This window comes from Staurois parvus, unplaced genomic scaffold (assembly GCF_062004578.1).
Source record: "Staurois parvus isolate SC_StPar_1 unplaced genomic scaffold, SC_StPar_1.0 ptg000356l, whole genome shotgun sequence".
In the NCBI taxonomy this organism is placed as follows: domain Eukaryota; kingdom Metazoa; phylum Chordata; class Amphibia; order Anura; family Ranidae; genus Staurois; species Staurois parvus.
Window position 1 is genome coordinate 2,645,714 of NW_028318152.1, and position 20,128 is coordinate 2,665,841.

Below are 20,128 nucleotides of genomic sequence, written 5' to 3' on the forward strand. Positions count from 1 at the left end.
GTATAAGATTATGTAGACAGGCAAATTGGTCATAGAGTTATTGACAAGTTAACTGGCATCAACGAACAGTGCTAAGTTTGTTCTGGGCATCTAAACATCACAAAAAAGTAAGGGGCCAATGGCGGATCATAGTAGGAGACCAATAGCACATTAAACAACAAGGCTCTCATGTATTCAGATGAATAATATATTAGGGGGCATTAAGATGGGCCTATAGTCCCCTCAGGGATAACTTTTCACATTCAAAATCTGTAGTCCCATAATGGACTTCATAAAAGGAAAAGTAAGTGGGCTGAGGGGTTTGAAGCATTTTACAAACAATTCTTCAGGATATATTTCTTCTACTGAATATTTCATAGCAAGTCTGTCTCATGTTCTCAGTTCTGTTGAAAGAAAACTCTTGTAGTTGAGCTTTTGTTATTTTCCTTATAGCTGAACAGTTGTTTTCATTGGTTACTTGTGATGTATAACAAGTTGACCTTTTGCATGACGTTTTTAGCTTTGCACAGATACAGTGTATTGAAGTGATGTAATGCTTGGACCAAGCCTGATAGCTGCTCAAAAAGCCAGTGAATCTAGGTTACACACTGGTTATACAAAGAAGCAAAAAATAGTATTTACAGTTAGGCAAACAAGATTCAAGAGCCCATGAGCAGAATAAATGTGTGATTTTGAGTTGTGAATGTGGATGACAACATTTTCCTACACATAACAGTATGTTTTTTTTGTAAGCATAGACCACTAAACATAGAATCAGATGCTGTATATAGCAAATATAAATGTCAAATATTGCAAGTTGTGTGCATGTCTCCATTTATTGTCAATAATAGTTGAATATATATTACAATAACAAAAAATAACATTTATGAATTTTTTTTTTTCAGTTTGCAAGATAAATATGTAATATTGCAAATAAATACTTAGTTTTTACAGTTAGAACCAACAAATAGACCATTAGGCTCCCTTTAGCCAGCTGTTTGCAGAGCTAAATAGCTTAAGCTTGGATTTACTCACAAAATTGAATGAAATTGATTTACTAAATAAGAATGAAGAGATTGTTACTAAGTTTCGGGAATAAGGTGAGGCAGCATTTACTTCAATCATGCACAATATGAAATCCCTATATTTTTTATGGTTGTACAGTCAAAGTGAATACAGCTACATTTTATTCACTAAGATTAATGGACATCTTGACCAATGAACCAGAGGATGGACTTATTCGCCCTAATTCTCCTTACCTGCCTGTCCAGTTTAGATTGAGAAGTATGATGTTTCAACTTGACAGAGAAAGGTCTGCAAGAAAATATTTGCGCCTAACGCTAATTTTAGAAAATACATAATACTCTGTGAGTTTAGTGTCATTGCGTAAGAAAATGAGTATTGATAGTACTTAAAATATGAATACCGATCAACAAAAACATTTCCTAGTATGTGGCTGTATAATTTCCTTCAAGTGGCTGTTGGCAGAAGATATAAAATTTTATCTTGTATATACAAAATTAAAATAGGCAGTTTTTGAAAAACACTTCTACATAGAGATACAAATAAAAAAAACCCCATAAAGTCTAGGCAAAGTCTTATATGCAAAATAATATTTATATAAAAATAATCAAATAAACATCAAGCTTATTTTCCCTTTATAATCCATCAAAGCTCCTTACGCAGTTCCATCTATAGCATTATTTGCTTCCAGTCTTTTTTTGGGTTCCTTGCTCCTAATGCTTTCTAGCACTCCCATTCTTCTAAGCCGGCCACAGATGGATCAAATCTCAGCAGGGACTGGCCAATATTCGATCCATCTATGAGCAGGCTGATTGTACCCAAGTCGATCCACGATCCACTTGGGTTCAACCAGCATGTTGGATTTTTAGCATGTGATTACTGCCAATGGCTATAGCCCAGCAATGGGCAAACTACGGACCTTTTAATCCGGCCTGCGGAGCGTGGCAAACATCGGCTGTCATAATGTGTGTAGGCAGGGCAGCGTGAGGAACGTGAGGGGAGCTAGGCTCCTCTCACAGTCCGCCCTGAAGACCGGAACGGCGCGGGAACACGGCGAGAGGAACGCGCGGAGCAAAGGTAAGTGAATTGACACAGGGGGACTTGGCTTACTACTTGGGGGGGAATAGTACTGTGGGGGATGAATTACTATATGGGGGATGAATTAATATGGGGAATGAATTACTATAGGGGGATGAATTACTATAGGGGGGATGAATTACTATATGGGGGATGAATTACTATATGGGGGATGAATTACTATGGGGGATGAATTACTATATGGGGGATGAATTACTATGGGGGATGAATTACTATATGGGGGATGAATTACTATATGGGGGATGAATTACTATGGGGGATGAATTACTATATGGGGGATGAATTACTATATGGGGGATGAATTACTATGGGGGTAGAATTACTATATGGGGGATGAATTACTATATGGGGGATGAATTACTATGGGGGATGAATTACTATATGGGGGATGAATTACTATGGGGGATGAATTACTATATGGGGGATGAATTACTATGGGGGATGAATTACTATATGGGGGATGAATTACTATGGGGGATGAATTACTATATGGGGTATGAATTACTATATGGGGGATGAATTACTATGGGGGATGAATTACTATATGTGGGATGAATTACTATGGGGGATGAATTACTATATGGGGGATTAATTACTATGCTTACTATGGGGGAATATTACTATACTTACTATGGATGACACATACACATCATTCATCTACTCTTGGTCCGACCCCCGGGTCCAATATATGAACCCATTGCGGCCCTCAAGTCAAAATGTTTGCCCACCCCTGCTATAGCCGCTAGCAGTAATCATTGCATTCTTCCAGCAGGATCGGCTCATCAGCTTTCTTGCAATTCGTCTCATAATCTATAGCTTGCCGTAGTCACTTCTAAACCCCCTTTCCATCTTGGGTCACTCCCATGAAAAGGACTTTTATCACCACATTAAAGTTCTTCTTTGCTGATTGTTGTTTTCACAGTACACTTTATAAGACCATGAAGGAGGAATCTTTAGTTGATACCAAATGTCCTTTCAAGCATGTTGCCATTCATCAACAGGCAATTCTTTTATGAACTTTTATTTTTACCTAAATCCTCCCAAAATAATAAAAACATTTAGTTTGGCCTGGTATACACAATGAGAATAACAGATGAATATCATAAGTTTTTATTGCATGCTAGTCTTATACTAAAGATTACTAGAATTACAAAAATTCTCATAAAACAGAATACAACTTCCCGCTATGATGTATTCTATTGTAATGTATTCTTTTATTTCCGAGCATACGTGGTCATTTATTTTTTTACACAAAAATTCTGTACTGATTAAACCAAATTCGTTCATTCTGTTATCTTACAAGAAATATTTTCGTACTTGTGCCTTCGGAAAATTTTGCATGAACTGTTGTGATTTGCTCTCAAAAGCTGTGTACTAATAATCACATTATTGGACGATCAGTCAAGTTTCAAAAGATCAAAAGTTTATTTCATCCAATTTTCTCATCTGTGCTAGGCATAAGGGAAAATGTCTGCAAAGTTTTACTGCTACACCTACATTAAGTACATCTGCTCAGACCGTATACAGTATATGCATACCTCAAATACATATATATCCATGACAGTACACGGTATATGTTCATATATATACATTCTAGATAACATTTGTCTATAACTGAAAATTACAAAGGGTCCTGTATTAAGCGATTATTTGTAAAAATAAGATGCTATGCAAGTTTTATAAATGTATTTATTTATTTTATGTACTTATATAGCGCTGTCAATTTATTCAGAACTTTACATATGTATTGTATATTCACAACAGTCCCTAACCCTCAAAGGATGTACAATTTAAGGTCCCTAACTCACATTCATACATACACATACTAGGGCCAATTTAGACAGGAGCCAATTCACCTACTAGCATGTCTTTGGAGTATGGTAGGAAACTGAAGTACCCAGAGGAAACCCATGCAGGCAAAGGGAGAACATGCAAACTCCAGGCAGGTGGTGCAGTGGTTGGGATTTGAACCAACAACCTCTAGTAACTGCCAGATGGAAGTGCTAACCATTTAGCCACTGTGTTGCCCAATAATCATAGTTTAAAATGATCATTATTGTATGTATAATATATGTATACTATGTTAAATATACATTTAAAAATGTATATACGCATAACATTTGTCAGCAACCATTATAGGATTTTACTGCCCTTAGGTTTCTGTTCCAACCAATGTTTCCCTAAACACAAACATTCAGTAACAGGTTGTTGTTAGACCACTAATCTATGCTAAACTAACACTATTTTCCCCTGTTAAGATGGCCATAGATGGATTGGAATTTGGTCAGTTCAGTAGGGAATTTTGATTATTCTATGGCCTTTCCCTTTTGATAGAAGTCAATCTCATGTTTGACTTTTGTTGAATGGAAGTGTTGGAAAACGTTCATTCAATCATCTGTTGCAAACAACCAGCTGCAGCGCTGATCAGAATACCATAGCACAACAGGGAGGATTCCCCCTTCTGTCTCGCTTGTGTTTTTGTTTTCTTTTGGTCAGCACACTGGCTGATCAAGAAAAAAAGCAAAAAAAAAATGCAATCCATTTATGGTCAGCCTTGGTCGGTGCATTTTAATCATCATATCATCAAGTCGAAAACAGTTGGGTCACAACTCATCAAGTCATCTAATATCTAGGAGCACTTTACAATTTGTACAATTTACCATTTTTATACTGTTGCTCCTGATTGAAGATATTCAATAAGTTATGTTATTGGTTTGATTTTCTTTGTTCATGCTAATGGTTTTTGTACTTAAGAGACCTGTAAAGTTCTGTATAGGACTACTGCATTCCCTTCAGAAGTCTTGCATTCATGTGATGACATCCATTATATGTGACATGTAAGCTGTGGCTAAACTTAATGGTAGATTACAGAATGAATGTAAACTAGCTCTGATGGCAGAAATTTACTTGAGAATATACAAAGGAATTATTGCAATTGTGGGTTCTGAATAAATGAACAAGTGATAATTTATTAACAGCATATAATAACTTATTCAAGACCTTTGAGTGTAGTAACTTCTCGATATGTACACGTTATACATTTAAAATACATTAAATAAACATCTCTTTTCTGGCAGGCTTCACCCTCAACAGTCAAGAGATTGCTCTAATTCACAGCAGAATGCACATTTCACTACTCCCCAGTTTTCTGAGGCTCACAGATTATTCTGTCTGTTCTTAGGAGCCATCAATATGTCATTCCTAAGGCAATAGTTCATTGAAAAAAACAAACAAAAACACAAAAAAAAACCAGAACAGGGTCATAAAATTTCTTGATAATAACCACTTGCCTACCGGGCACTTTTACCCCCTTCATGCCCAGGCCAATTTTCAGTTTTCAGTGCTGTTGCACTTTGAATGACAATTTCACAGTCATGCAACACCCATATGAAATTTTTATAATTTTTTTCCCCACAAATAGAGCTTTCTTTTGGTAGTAATTAATCATCACTGGGGTTTTTATTTTTTGCAGTACAAACAAAAAAAGAGCAAAAAATTAAAAAAACTAAAAGTTTTTCTTTGTTTCTATTATAAAATTTTGCAAACAGGTAATTTTCTCCTTCACTGATGTGCGTTGATGAGGCTGCACTGATAGGCAGCACTGATGGGCACTGATGAGGTGGCACTGATGAAGCGGCACTGGTGGGCATTCATGAGGACGCACTGATGATGCTGCACTGATATGCAGCACTGATGGGCACTGATAGGCAGCAATGATGGGAACTGATAGACAACACTTATGGGCACCGATGGGTGACACTGACTGACAGCACTGACTGGTGGCACTTCTGGGTGGCACTGCTGGGCGCAACTTCTGGGTATCACTGCTGGGCAGCAATGATGGGTGGTGCTGCTGGGCACTGGTGGGTGGCACTGATGGGTGACACTGCTGGGCGCAACAGCTGGACGGCACTGCTGGGCAGCAATGATGGGTGGCACTGCTGGGCACTGATTGGCGACACTGATGGGCACTGGTGGGTGGCACTGCTGGGCAGCAATGATGGGTGGCACTGCTGGGCACTGATGGGTGGCACTGATGGGCACTGTGGGTAGCACTGCTGGGCACTGGTGGGCAACACTGCTGGGCACTATTCAATGCGGATGTCCTCTGTGACATTTGCCGGTTATCGTCAGTACTTTCCTTATCCTGTAACTGCATGAGGAAAGTGCTGCCAATAACTGGCAACTGTATTTACTTTGTGATCTGCTGTGTCATTAGACACAGTTGATCACATGTGAAAGGCCGCTGTGATTGCCCTTTTACCATGTCATGTGATCAGCTGTGTCCGTAGGACACAGCGATTACTGACAGCACCGGGTGCGTGCCGCTGGGGGCGTTCATATGATGCCCTCCCAGAACTGAGCAGCCGCACTGTAGCCAGCATTCAGATATAGCACGGTTGTAAAGTGGTTAGGCAAAATTGCTATGTCATTCAGTTTCATGTGTTCTAGTTTACAAACATGCACGGCTCAAAAAAAATTAAAGGAACACTTTTTAATCAGAGTCTAGCATCAAGTCAATTAAACTCCTGGGATATTGATCTGGTCAGTTAAGTAGCAGAGGGGGTTGTTAATCAGTTTCAGCTGCTTTTGGTGTTAATGAAATTAACAGGTGCACTAGATGGGCAACAATGAGACAGCCCCCATAAAAAGGAATGGTTTTACAGGTGGAGGCCACTCACATTTTTTTACCTTTTCATCTTTTCTGACTGTTTTTCACTAATTTTGCATTTGGTTAGGGCCAGTGTCACTACTGGGTAGCATGAGGCGATACCTGGACCCTACAGAGGTTGCACAGGCAGTCCAACTCATCCAGGATGGCACATCAATACGTGCCATTGCCTGAAGGTTTGCTATGTCTCCCAGCACACTCTCAAGAGCATGGAGGAGATTCCAGGAGACAGGCAGTTACTGTAGGAGAGCTGGACAGGGCCATAGAAAGTCCTTAACCCATCAGCAGGACCGGTATCTGCTCCTTTGTGCAAGGACGAACAGGATGAGCCATGCCAGAGCCCTACAAAATGACCTCCAGCAGGCCACTGGTGTTAATGTCTCTGACCAATCAAAAACTCCTCCGTCCTCTAGTGGGCCCTGGGCTCACTGCCCAGCACCACAGAGCTCGATTGCCATTGAACACCAGAATTGACAGGTCCACCACTGGCGCACTGTGCTTTTCACAGATGAGAGCAGGTTCACACCTGAGCACATATGACAGATGTGAAAGGGTCTGGAGAAGCCATGGGGAATGCTATGCTGCCTGCAACATTGTTCAGCATGACCGTTTTGGGGGTGGGTCAATGGTGGTCTTCAGAGGCATATCCATGGAGGGACGCACAAACCTCTACAGGCTGGACAATGGCACCCTGACTGCCATTAGGTATCGGGATGAAATCCTTGGACCCATTGTCAGACCCTACGCTGGTGCAGTAGGCCTTGGGTTCCTCCTGGTGCCCAACAATGCCCGGCCTCATGTGGTGAAAGTATGCAGGCAGTTCCTGGAGGATAAAGGAATTGATACCATCGAATGGCCCCCATGTTTGTCTTACCTAAATCCATTTGAAGACCTCTGGTATATCATGTTTCAGTCCATCCGACATCACCAGGTTGCACCTCATACTGTCCAGGAGCTCAGTGATGCCCTGGTCCAGATCTGGGAGGAAATACCCCAGGACACCATGGGGTTTATTTACTAAAGCTGGAGAGTCCAAAATCAGACTCACTTCTGCATAGAAACCAATCAGCTTCCAGGTTTCATTGCCAAAGCTTCATTGAACAAGCTGAGGTTAGAAGCTGATTGGTTTCTATGCAGAAGGGAGTCTGATTTTGGACTCTCCAGCTTTAGTAAATAAACCCCCATGCGTCATCTCATGAGGAGCATGCCCGATGTTCTCAAGCATGCATACAAGCATGTGGGGGCCATACAAACTACTGAGTACCATTTTGAGTTGCTGCAATGAAATTTCAGCAAAATGGACTAGCCTGCTGGATCATTTTTCACTTTGATTTTCAGGGTGTCTTTGAATTCAATCCTCTGTAGGTTGATAATTTTCATTTCCATCAAATGATGGGACATCCTTGCGTTCATAACACATTACCCAGTCCATATCAGTATAGATATCCAGCATGATATTTCCATTGATTTCCATGATCTCCTTTGAGATCTGATGTGTTTTCCAAGTATTCCTTTAATTTTTTTGAGCAGTGTATAATAAGAATGGTTAAGATATGGCTGGCTATGAAGAGAAAATGCCATACAGTAAATTAATGCAATTGGGAACTTGTTAGGACATTATTGCTGATGTAGGAGATCAGTGGGTTGGAAAAATGTAACCAGTATGCTATAGTCTTTGATGACATGGCAGATGTAAACCAATGCCACGCCACATTACCTACAGATGTAACATATAGCTCACCTCAAAATCACTAAACTTGAAAGGTACCTGCTGTTTAAAAAAGGTATCTTCTGAGGGATAAAAAGGGCTAAGTGAAAAAAAAATCACTGATAATTTTTAGATATCAGAGTTCTGAGTTAATTTCTTAAACTACTGAGATAATATCTTACATTATTATTATGAAATAATATGTCAGAATTCTGACAAATTCTGTAAAATATTTGAAGTTTTAGCATGCTCTGAGGCTGACTGAGTAAAGGATTTAGGAATGTTCACACAATAAATTGTTTGAAGCATTACTTCAATTATCCAATGATGTGAAAAAAAATCCATGTCTACTTATTTTAAATTACAAATTACTGAATAATTGAAGCAAACATTCACACAATATATAATGTGAACATTCTTAACCCTTTAGTAAGTTAGCCTCATTTTGTAAAAAATATGAGATAATGGGGCTTATTTACTAAATAATTTGAGAATGATCACAAAATAAAAAGTGTAAAGATTCACTACACAATTCTGGATTGGTTATTACATGTGCACATTGGTGATTGGATAATTGCAGTGAATATACTCAAATTCTTTAGTAAAGCAGCTTAAAAATGCCACAATTCTGAATATTCTTCTTTTTTCACTCCAAGGACCTAATTATGCACAAAGGAAAGTAAATAGACATTTTGTTTTCACATGACGAGAGGATTAAAGTGAATGCAGTTTAATTAAAGTGATATTAAAGGTAGACTTTTTATCAAAATAACAAGCATGTTATACTTACCTGCTCTGTACAATGGTTTTACGCAGAACAGCTCTGATCCTGCTCTTCTGGGGTCACCCTCCGGCACTCCTGGCTCCCCCCTGCTGAGTGCACCCATAGCAAGCCGTTTGCTATTGGGGCACCTTGCTATGGGGACATCCAAGCATGCTCGCTCTTGAGCCCTACTCTGTGTGTTCATTAACACACAAAGCAGGGCTCAGCCACCCCCTTCTCTTTTCTCACTGGCTGTGACTGACAACAGCGGGAGCCAATGGCTCTTGCTACTGTCTTTGAATCAATGAGGAGGGAGTGAGCTAGACGAGCCATTGCTCTTCTGCACCGGATTGAGATCGGGCTTAGGTAAGTATTGTTGGGGCTGGGGGGAGGTGCACAGAGAATGTTGCCAAGTGTCCCTAAAATGGAAGTACCTCCTAGCATCCGACCCTTCCCCCCATCTGACCATTTAACACTTAATCTAACCTTTAAATGAAAAACTTAGCACCTAATAACCCCTCCCAGCACCTGACTCCTAACCTATTATTTAAATCTGAACCTCTAACACTTACCCCTCTCTCTGCCTCAGCCCTTTAAGCTTAATCTCTGGGGACAGAAACATTCATTTAAATATATACCGTATTTTTTGGTCCATAAGACGCACTTTTTCCCCCCCAAAAAATGGGTGGCAAATGTCTGTACGTCTTATGGAGCGAATATGGAGTGGCCGGCCCAGTATTCCGCCCCTTCGCCGCCGTGCTAGAATACCGGGCCGGCTGCTCGGCTCTTCTGTGCAGCAGAACCTGCTCCTCGGTTCTACCTTTTCCTCGGTCCAGTGGTGTCCTCATCCACTCATCATCTTTAGCTTGCGGCTTCACAGCCGGGTGCCCATTGTGCATGCGAGAGAAGCGATGCGCTTTGTGAATGGCCCAGTGGTCTTCTGGGTCCCAGAAGACTTTGGGGAGAGAGGCGATTGCAGCAGAAGTGGGAGTGGGGAGTGGGTACCTGTCGAATTCGGGTACTCACCCCCCCCCCGCTCCCCAAAGGTTTGCAGTCTCTGGTCATCTCCTGTGCTATGTCCGCAGTCTCTAGTCATCTCCTGTAATATGTCCACAGTCTCTGGTCATCTCCTGTAATATGTCCGCAGTCTCTGGTCATCTCCTGTAGTATGTCCGCAGTCTCTGGTCATCTCCTGTACGGTGTCCCCAGTCTCTGGTCATCTCCTGTACTATGTCCACAGTCTCTGGTCATCTCGTATACTGTGTCCGCAGTCTCTGGTCATCTCGTGTACTATGTCCGCAGTCTCTGGTCATCTCCTGTACTATGTCCGCAGTCTCTGGTCATCTCCTGTAGTATGTCCACAGTCTCTGGTCATCTCCAGTACTATGTCCGCAGTGTCTGGTCAACTCCTGCAGTATGTCCGCAGTCTCTGGTCATCTCCTATACTATGTCTGCAGACTCTGGTCATCTCCTGTAATATTTCCGCAGTCTCTGGTCAACTCCTGTAGTATGTCCGCAGTCTCTGGTCATCTCCTGTACTATGTCCGCAGTCTCTGGTCAACTCCTGTAGTATGTCCCCGGTCTCTGGTCATCTCCTGTACTATGTCCGCAGTCTCTGGTCAACTCCTGTAGTACATCCACAGTCTCTGTTCATCTCCTGTACTATGTTTGCAGATTCTGGTCATCTCCTGTAGTACATCCACATGTCTGCAGTCTCTGGTCATCTCCTGTACTATGTCTGCAGTCTCTGGTCACTTCCTGTAATATGCCCGCAGTCTCTGGTCAACTCCTGTAGTATGTCCACAGTCTCTGGTCATCTCCTGTAGTATATCCACAGTCTCTGGTCATCTCCTGTAATATGTCCGCAGTCTCTGGTCAACTCCCGTAGTATGTCCGCAGTCTCTGGTCATCTCCTGTAGTATATCCGCAGTCTCTGGTCATCTCCTGTACTATGTCTGCAGTCTCTGGTCATCTCCTGTAGTACATCCGCAGTCTCTGGTCATCTCCTGTACTATGTTTGCAGATTCTGGTCATCTTCTGTAGTACATCCACATGTCTGCAGTCTCTGGTCACCTCCTGTACTATGTCCGCAGTCTCTGGTCTCCTCCTGTACTATGTCTGCAGTCTCTGGTCACTTCCTGTAATATGCCCGCAGTCTCTGGTCAACTCCTGTAGTATGTCCACAGTCTCTGGTCATCTCCTGTAGTATATCCGCAGTCTCTGGTCATCTCCTGTAGTACATCCACATGTCTGCAGTCTCTGGTCACCTCCTGTAGTATATCCGCAGTCTCTGGTCATCTCCTGTACTATGTCTGCAGTCTCTGGTCACCTCCTGTACTATGTCTGCAGTCTCTGGTCACCTCCTGTACTATGTCTGCAGTCTCTGGCCTTTTCCTGTACTATGTCTGCAGTCCATTGGTTCAGTATATTTTTTTACTTGTTTCCCCCCTCTAAAACCTAGGTGCTTCTTATGGTCAGGTGCGTCTTATGGAGCAAAAAATACGGTACCTCAAAAATAAAAAATATATTAATCTACTTTGTGTTCTCCAAATGGCTTTGCAAACCTATTTATCAATTTGTAAAAGTAGCAATGACATCATCATTATGCTGCATATAGCATGTGCAGAGAGCAGAATTGTCGGAGTGGCCCAGTAGGCCCCACCCACTGCAGGCTGCCTGTAGAAAACTACAGAAGGGGGTGGATACAAGACCAGTCACCCTACACAAGGATTGAGAGTGTCAGTGGCTTGATTACAGGACATGTCTGCACAAAGGCAAAGTTTTATGCTATATTACTGCACAGATCTGGAAAAAATAAACAGAAAACACCAAGATTCAAGTAAGAATACACATGACTCCTGTAATTGGACATGATTTGTTTATCCCAGAGTTCAGCTTTTACTCTTAACCTAACCTGTTATGTAAGACCTTAAAGTGGTAATAAACTCAAAACCTAAAATGGAATATATTGCAGATTACCAATCATTAGATGTGGCGGATGCATTCGTTTCCTTTTCTTAGAGTTTTTCCCTCTGTTTTTACCTGGTGATCTGGCCAGTAACACACATCCTGCAGCATTGTCAGTCTGGGGGGAGGGGAGTGTTATATGTACTAGCACGCATGTGTGTCAAACACAAGGCCCATAGGCCGAATCCAGCCCGCCTTGCCATTTCATGTGGTCTTCACACCTCTGCGGCACCCCCCTCGTCTCCACCCCGCCTTGTCTCAGCAGTCAGCAGCAGAGAGGAGCACAGAACTCCTTGGCCAGATCCTGCCCTTCTCTGTGCAGTTGCAGCACCCCTGTGTCACTACCTCCCCTGGTCTCAGACTCCAGCAGCTGACTCCAGCCCTCTTCTGGTCCTCCTCCAGACCCCACACTTCCTGCTTCCCAGATCTGCCCCCAGCTTTTTCCTGGCAGCAGAATAAAGTAAGGGGGTGCACTGTGATGTAAGGGAGGGTGGGGGACTCTTGACTTCTGATGGGGGGGTGCTTGACATCTGATGTAAGGGGGGGGGGGTGATCTCAACATCTAGTATTACATATACAACTGGTCCTATGAGGGAAACCATAATACTGATGTGGCCTGCAATGAAATTGAGTTTGACACCCCTCTACTAGCATATTTAAATACACTAACAAATTGAAGCTGAACACTTTAAAAGCAGTTACAGCAGTTTCCTTTCCTTTTGGAATAAAGGTTTTACATAAATGAATAAAAAATGATCATCGTATGCACTCCAGTCAGTAGTAACTGGTTTATCTGAGCCCTGTAACTACTACATCTGTAGAACAACTTGTTATGTTGAAAAACAACAGACGTACTGGCCAGATCACCAGGTGAAAATACATTTTTAAAATTCTTAAAAAGAAAACTACTGCAGCCATCATATCTCAGGTCTCATGCACACTGGGTGTTTGCCCAGTTCTTCTGAATGCCTTTTCTCCTGAAAGGAGAAAAAACAGCTTTAAAAAAGTGCCTAAAGCCATGTTTTGCAAATGTGTTTAGGCGTGCCACTCATTCCTCTGGCCAGAATATTAATTTATTCTGGCCATTGAAATGAATTAGTGCTCAAACGCTAAACACACCTAGTGTTTAGGCACGTTTAGGCTGATGTAGGCATCTCAGGTGTTTTTCTGCCAAAATGCTCCTTTCCATGTTTATTGTTTCTGCCTTTAAATGTGTCTGTCTCTAACTGCCTGTAAAAGCCTGATGGGGTGTTTAAATGAAGAAAAAAAAAGCCAAAAATCCTTAAACGTGGCGTTTTTGATAGCCAGAGTGAATGAAGCTTAGGAATTGATAAGCTGCAATATTGTATAATAATTGTTTGCTTACAGATTTAATACCTCTTTAACAAATACCCTCTCTAATAAAACCTAACTCTAACCTTGATCCTAGAGCTTTACCTACCAGCATAATGCCTAACCCTAGCATGATGTAACCTCCACACAAAGCCTCAACACTAAGCTAACTCATTGTTCTGTTTATTTCCTTCTTCTGCAGCCATGCTTTATCCAAATACTCTCAGTTCTACACTAGGATCTGCCACTGCATATAACTAGCATTTATTTTGATATTTAGAGATAAGTCTGGAGATATTTGAATAGAGAGACAGGAGTGCCCAGTGTCCGGAGTGATGCCACACTTGATAGAAGGATTCCAATTGTGTATTGAAAATAACAAGTATACAGATACAGCCAATGCATTTTGGGAGATAAGCCTCCCCCATTCTTCAGGGCTGATGGTAGGTGTAGATGGAGAAAGAAGGGCTCTGTGGTGGTACCTGGGTGTCTTGTGAGAGCAAATGTCGGCTAGAGTTATGCAGAGGCAGTATGGAAAGTGGAAGTAGATGTGGTGACAGTCAATATTAGTATTATCTCTAATTTATAATTAGTAGTTATTTTATGCTGTATTTGTAGCTAATTGCCTTGGGACACAATATCCATTTGCGCCTTAGGAATTACATCTGTACAGCATAAGAATACTCGCGGTTCTGCACCAAGATATGCCAGTGCATAGTACTAACATTTCCTATAAATCACTATTGAATGATTTTTATTAGTAGTTGATGAACAAGTCGTCCACAGTACTCAAACCATGTATTAAGTAAGAACTCAGAAAGAGAACAGGAAGGTTAGGACACAGGCAATAATTTTAACTCCACACATGAAAGTAGCAAAAAATAAAAATTCCAGTGTACTGCATATCTATATGAGATATACAATTCTAGACTGTGTTGTCAATTTCTCAACATACCCACATTTGTGTATACTGTATTTAAATGTACACTCGCTGGATATTCTATTAGGTACACCTTGCTTGTACTGGGTTGAATCCCCTTTTGCCTTTAGAACTGCCTTAATTCTTTGTGGCATAGATTCAACCAGGTGCTGGAAACATTCCTTGTGATTTTGGTCCATATTGACATGAGTTACTGTTGCCTTTCTATCATCTTGAACCAGTCTGTCCATTCTCCTCTGACCTCTGACATCAACAAGGCATTTTTGTCCACATAACTGCCGCTCACTGGATATTTTCTCTTTTTCGGACCATTCTCTGTAAACCCTAGAGATGGTTGTGTGTGAAAATCCCAGTAGATCAGCAGTTTTTTAAATACTCAGACCAGCCCATCTGACACCAACAGCAATGCCACATTCAAAGTCACTTAAATATCCTTTCTTCCCCATTCTAATGCTTGGTTTGAACTTCAGCAAGTCGCCTTCACCATAGCTAGATGCCTAAATGCATTGAGTTGCTGCAATGTGATTGCCTGATTAGCAATTTGTGTTACCATGCAATTGAACAGGTGTACCTAATAAACAGGCTAGTGAGTGTGTGTGTATATGTATATATATATATATATATATATATATATATATATACACACAGTATTATTTTTCTATGCAGAAATATCTTGGGTTATGTTGTCCCTGTGTTGAACTATTTTGCTTAAAGGGTAACTCCACTTTCTTGGGAAAAAAATAATGAATACAAAAAAATTATACAGCATATACAATTGCGACAAGCCATATTGTAATTGAATGTTATTAAACATTACTTTTCCTTTCAATCTGTGGGCTGTAATAGTTCATAAAATACAATGCAGTATGGCAATCCAGAGGCATTCTGTACACGGACTGTGTACAGAACATCCTCCAGACATATAATTTCCTGCTTGTATGATTGGCTTACTGATTTTCCCAAACATCTGCTCTGAGATGCAAGTCAGATTATGAGCATCCCCTGCAACAAAAAATATCATTTTTGGTGAGATACTCCCAAAGGGAAATCAGGTCTAAAGGGATGCAGACTCTGCCAATTTCTTCATTACAGCTCTGCAGGTGCAGCAGCTGGCTGATAATTACAAAACCATTCCCATACAGATTTTCCCTGTACATGGACACAGACATACTGCACAGCCATTTCTTCAGAAGTAAAAAGGTAGGAATCTGCAAAAAATGTTTGTTAAAATCCTTGCAATGTACCGTACATTGATCCCCAGGGGGAATGTTTTTTTCTCACTAAAAGTGGAATTACTCTTTAACCAATGTATTACAATGCCACTCTACAAAATACTAATGAATGTATCAATTTCAGACAGAGTGGACTCGGTTTGGGCAGTACCATGGCACGTCTGGGTGGAATTGTGGCTCCTCTAGTGAAGATGCTGAGTGAATTCTTTCCTTTCTTACCACTGGTCATATATGGGGGTGCACCAATTTTATCTGGACTACTAGTATATTTCTTACCTGAAACAGTTAACAAACCACTGCCAGACACCATTGAAGAGGTGGAAGAAATGTAAGTACAGTATCGAAGCTTTCACATACTATGAATTTAAGCAGTATCATAGGCATTATTCCTTCCATAGCTATATTTAGTCCAACAATCTGCAATACTATGAATAGAATATTATAGACTACCTAGAGTTACAGAAGAAACAAGGCAAAATGGTAGGAAAAAAAGGACAAAAAAAGTAGATGTAAACCCTAAATGAATGGCATTTAATTTGATAAAGCACTAGGTATCATAAACAATTGCCATTTTTATTTTGCACATGATTGGATGATGGAATTCAGCAGAGTTTCCCTCATTTACTAAGCTCTGAGGCAACTGCACTTGCACAGTGCATGGTCTTGCCTGTAGTAAATCCATTCCAATGTGTTTTCAAAAGTCCACTTGTAGTCTCCATTTGAAGCCCTTGTGACAGGTTGAATAGGCAGAATAGGAAGACAGGAGACAGGACGTGCCTAAACAATGACCTTCATGATAAGATCACCAGGTATTTTTTTAAATAAAAGCTTGGGTTTACTTATACTTTAAATGCTTGTAAACTTTTTGTGGCATCTGAAGTAGGTTCTTCAATTATTATATGCTACCAAATTATACAGTGGTAGTAAAGTCTGTTTTTAACTTGTACCTACAGGTAAGCTTTTAATAAGGCTTACCTGCAGGTCCATTTAATATCTCCCCAACATGCACCATTCAGGAGATATTTACCTGTGTAGAGCACAGGCACATGGGCTCTGAAGGAATGGCATGCCCTTGCAGTTCCTTCAGAGCTGTGTGCCGTAAAAAGTGACTCCCACGCGTATGCGTGGTGATATCATTGTGGCTCAGCCATTCAAGCCTCCAGAGCATGCAAACCCAGAAGAAGGACCTAGTGAGGATGGATGCCCTGTCAGTGGTGACACCACACCACTGGAGAGCTTTATTTTAAGGTTAGTTTCATATAATGTGCTAGTATGTGATGCATACTAGCACATTATGACATTGCCTTGCAGGGGAAATTTTTTTTTTCATTTAGTAGCGTTTACTATCGCTTTAAGGTACTTACAAAATACGTAGAACTGTAAAGGAGTGGGTCACATACTTCTTATTTAAAATATCATGTTTATGTCAATACAGCAAAAATGCCCCAGTGAAAGAGGAGAAAAAGGAGATTGTGCCTCTACAGACAGTGAAATCCAACCCTGTGCGTGAGGTCGTATGACATCAAAAGTGGTATCAAAGACTGACAACCTCCAGGAATGCCTTGATTTACTTACCCCAATTCTTAGGTGGGTTAACGAGATGTAGTCAGCAACAGCAGCAAGAACACTGTAAGACAGAGGAACCATGTGAAGTAGCAGGTCACTATGTGATATGTCTTTACAGCCAATTCTTCCCTTCTGGAAGTGCAATGTCGGTACTGCACTTTGGAAAAATCTCAGTAGCCCAACCAAGTCACCCTAAGCCTTTAATCAAACCTACACTTCGATGAACTATGTAAAGCTTGTTGTAGTAATGATGTTGTCACAGGTACAGAGGAATGTCTAGCAGCAGGCCATTGATCAACTGTCTTGGAATCCTCTTCATATTGTTCATATGCCTTTATTTGGATGATAATTGTCAGATGCTTTCATAGGCTCAGGAAGAATATGCAGAGGCTCACAGATCCTGCTTGTTGGCCCACGGGCATGCAGCTGTGGCCATAACCACGCTTGGAGCAGCTGTATTAAATCCACTAGTTAGTTCTAATAATGTACACAACAATACCATAGTTTTCACAAGTTGCATAAAGAGAAAGCAACCATAAGGTATACTGCTTATCTTAAGGTGTGTGAGAGTATGTATGAAATATAATCCATGCATTGTGCACATCGCTGCTCATATCCAAAGAGGGGGCTTGCTGCAGAATCCAAAAAGGCTGGCATGGTCACAGAAGATGATAATGTACAAAGAACCAATTTCCTTTGCCATCTCTTTATCCTGCTTCCTATTATGTGCATTAAAACATCCCTGTATATTTTTTTATAAATAAACATCATTTAATATTTAAGTATAAAAACGAGAAACATAGGACTGCCCATATTGCTTTTGGTTAAAATCCCACTTAATTCGTTACTTTATCACCAGAAGTCAGGTTTATTCACATGGAAGTGGAAAGGCTGTAGGAGTTACCCATACAGATTATGGTGCAGTGCACCAAGGACAATAGCAATTACTAACAGTTTTAGCTATGCAGTATGAAGTGACAGAGCAATATTTCAACGCCATTTTTTTGTATGTCTGATCAAATAGATTGCTCAATAATAATTTTCTCTGAATGAATTCTGTTGATATTTAATCTTTTAAAGCTTATACACATAGGCATTTCTGCATATCTAAAGGCTGTATAACTACCCCTGGGTGCAAAACACATACATGTCCTACACAGAAACAATACACATCACTGGGGAACTCAAATTGCAATGTATACTAACACACCGCTTGCCCTATGTGCACCTTGGGGGGATACTGTATAAGGTGAATTTAACACTGCTAAGTGTGCATGAGTGTTGTTTGCATTTCCCAGAGAAATGTATTGTCTTATCGAAGGATTTGCTTATACTGTGTCCAAGAGCAACAGCCTTTTTCAAAAAAGAATATTCTTAGTGCAGCAACCAAACAGAATTACTCTTTTGAAGTCGGACCAGTACAAAATGGATTCTTATTGATTGCTATGGGATAGGGCTCTTAACATTCAAAACTTTTGCTTATTAGAGCTTTAACCATACTGGAGCTCAGATTGCCCCATGGTTTGAAAACAGCCCTAGCTCTTGGATGCATTTTAAAGGAGTACAAAGCTCAGTAATATATGTTACAATGATTTACAATGAATTTGTGCAATAAATGAAAAAATCTGGCCTCTCTGAATAAATAGAGATGTATCAATTTGAATGTATTTTTTTTTGTATATAGGATTTTATTAGTTTTATCAAGTTGACAGTAAGAACAAGTACTGACAAGAATAATACAAAAGAAACATTTTAACAGTAGGGGGAAAATATCACCAGGAAGCGCCATTTCTACATAAATTGGAACAAAAAGTCACTCTCCATTTAGTACAGTAAAAAGCCAGAAGAGTATTCAGCAATGCCTAGTACACAAGATGAGAAAATTGGATGAAAAAGGCTGCTTTTGGAGCAATCGTCTGACAATCTGGTCGTTAGTACACAGCTTTTGAGAGCTGATCATGGCAGTTCATGCAAAAGTATCGGAAGGGATGAGCACAAAAAATGTTCTCATATGACAGAAAAATGAACAATTTTCGTTTAATCAGTACAGTATTTGTCCGTAAAAAAATCGAGGGACCAAGACTGCACATGCTCAGAAACAAGAGAACACATTACAATACAATACATTACATCATTGCGGGAAGTTGTATTCTCTTACGAGAATTTTCTTAACTTTAGTAACCTCTTCATTCTCGGTATGAGACTAGCATGCAAGAAAAAAAAAACGGACAATAATTTGTCCGATATTCTCATCGTGTATAGTCCTTGTAGACTGTTGGTATTATGTGGTAAGGATGGCAACAAGATCTAACTATACATTCAAAGTATGGGGAAAGCTTCTGGGTGAGAGTCAAGAATACTGTATATGTAGGGCAGAAAAGAAGAAGAAAGGAAAATAAAACAAAAGAAAGAAGAGAATCAGGAGGGGTGTTGAATGTTGAAGTAATTTAAATTAGGTTGGGTTACATCCCTGCAGTTTACATCCCTGCAGTAGGGTATTAATGGGTCCATTGTGAAATGTAAACCTATAACAGTGTATGCTGGCTGACCTTAGACCAAAATCTTTTAACCTCTGGGTACCAAGTGTGAGCAATTGTACTTTCTGTTTGACAAACTCTAAGTAATCAAGGCCGCTACTGAGCTCATAGAGGTGAAGATCTAGATCTGGTGACAGTTACCACACCACCTAGATCTTCCTCCCATTTTGTTAAAGTTATTATTATTAGTTAAATTTTGAAAGTTACACCCTAGGTTATCCAAGTAGCACTTACAAGAATGGATTCATACCTGAACATCCCTATAGTTTGGATATATGTTAATTTTGGTCCAATGAAATGATGCTGCATTC

The 20,128-nt window shown here is 40.5% G+C and overlaps 1 protein-coding gene across 3 annotated transcripts in view; it reads left to right on the forward strand.

The window, feature by feature from the left end:
• The window catches only part of LOC149456583 (solute carrier family 22 member 6-A-like), a 97,015-nt gene extending 78,078 nt beyond the window's left edge, over nt 1–18,937 (forward strand). For all 3 annotated transcript variants that reach the window (XM_089684785.1, XM_089684786.1, XM_089684787.1), the window contains exons 10-11: nt 15,839–16,042; nt 17,150–18,937. In XM_089684785.1, coding sequence (XP_089540911.1) covers nt 15,839–16,042; nt 17,150–17,234 — 289 coding nt within the window. In that variant the 3' untranslated portion in view covers nt 17,235–18,937. The remainder of the gene's footprint in view (nt 1–15,838; nt 16,043–17,149) is intronic.
• Nucleotides 18,938–20,128: the final 1,191 nt, after the last annotated feature.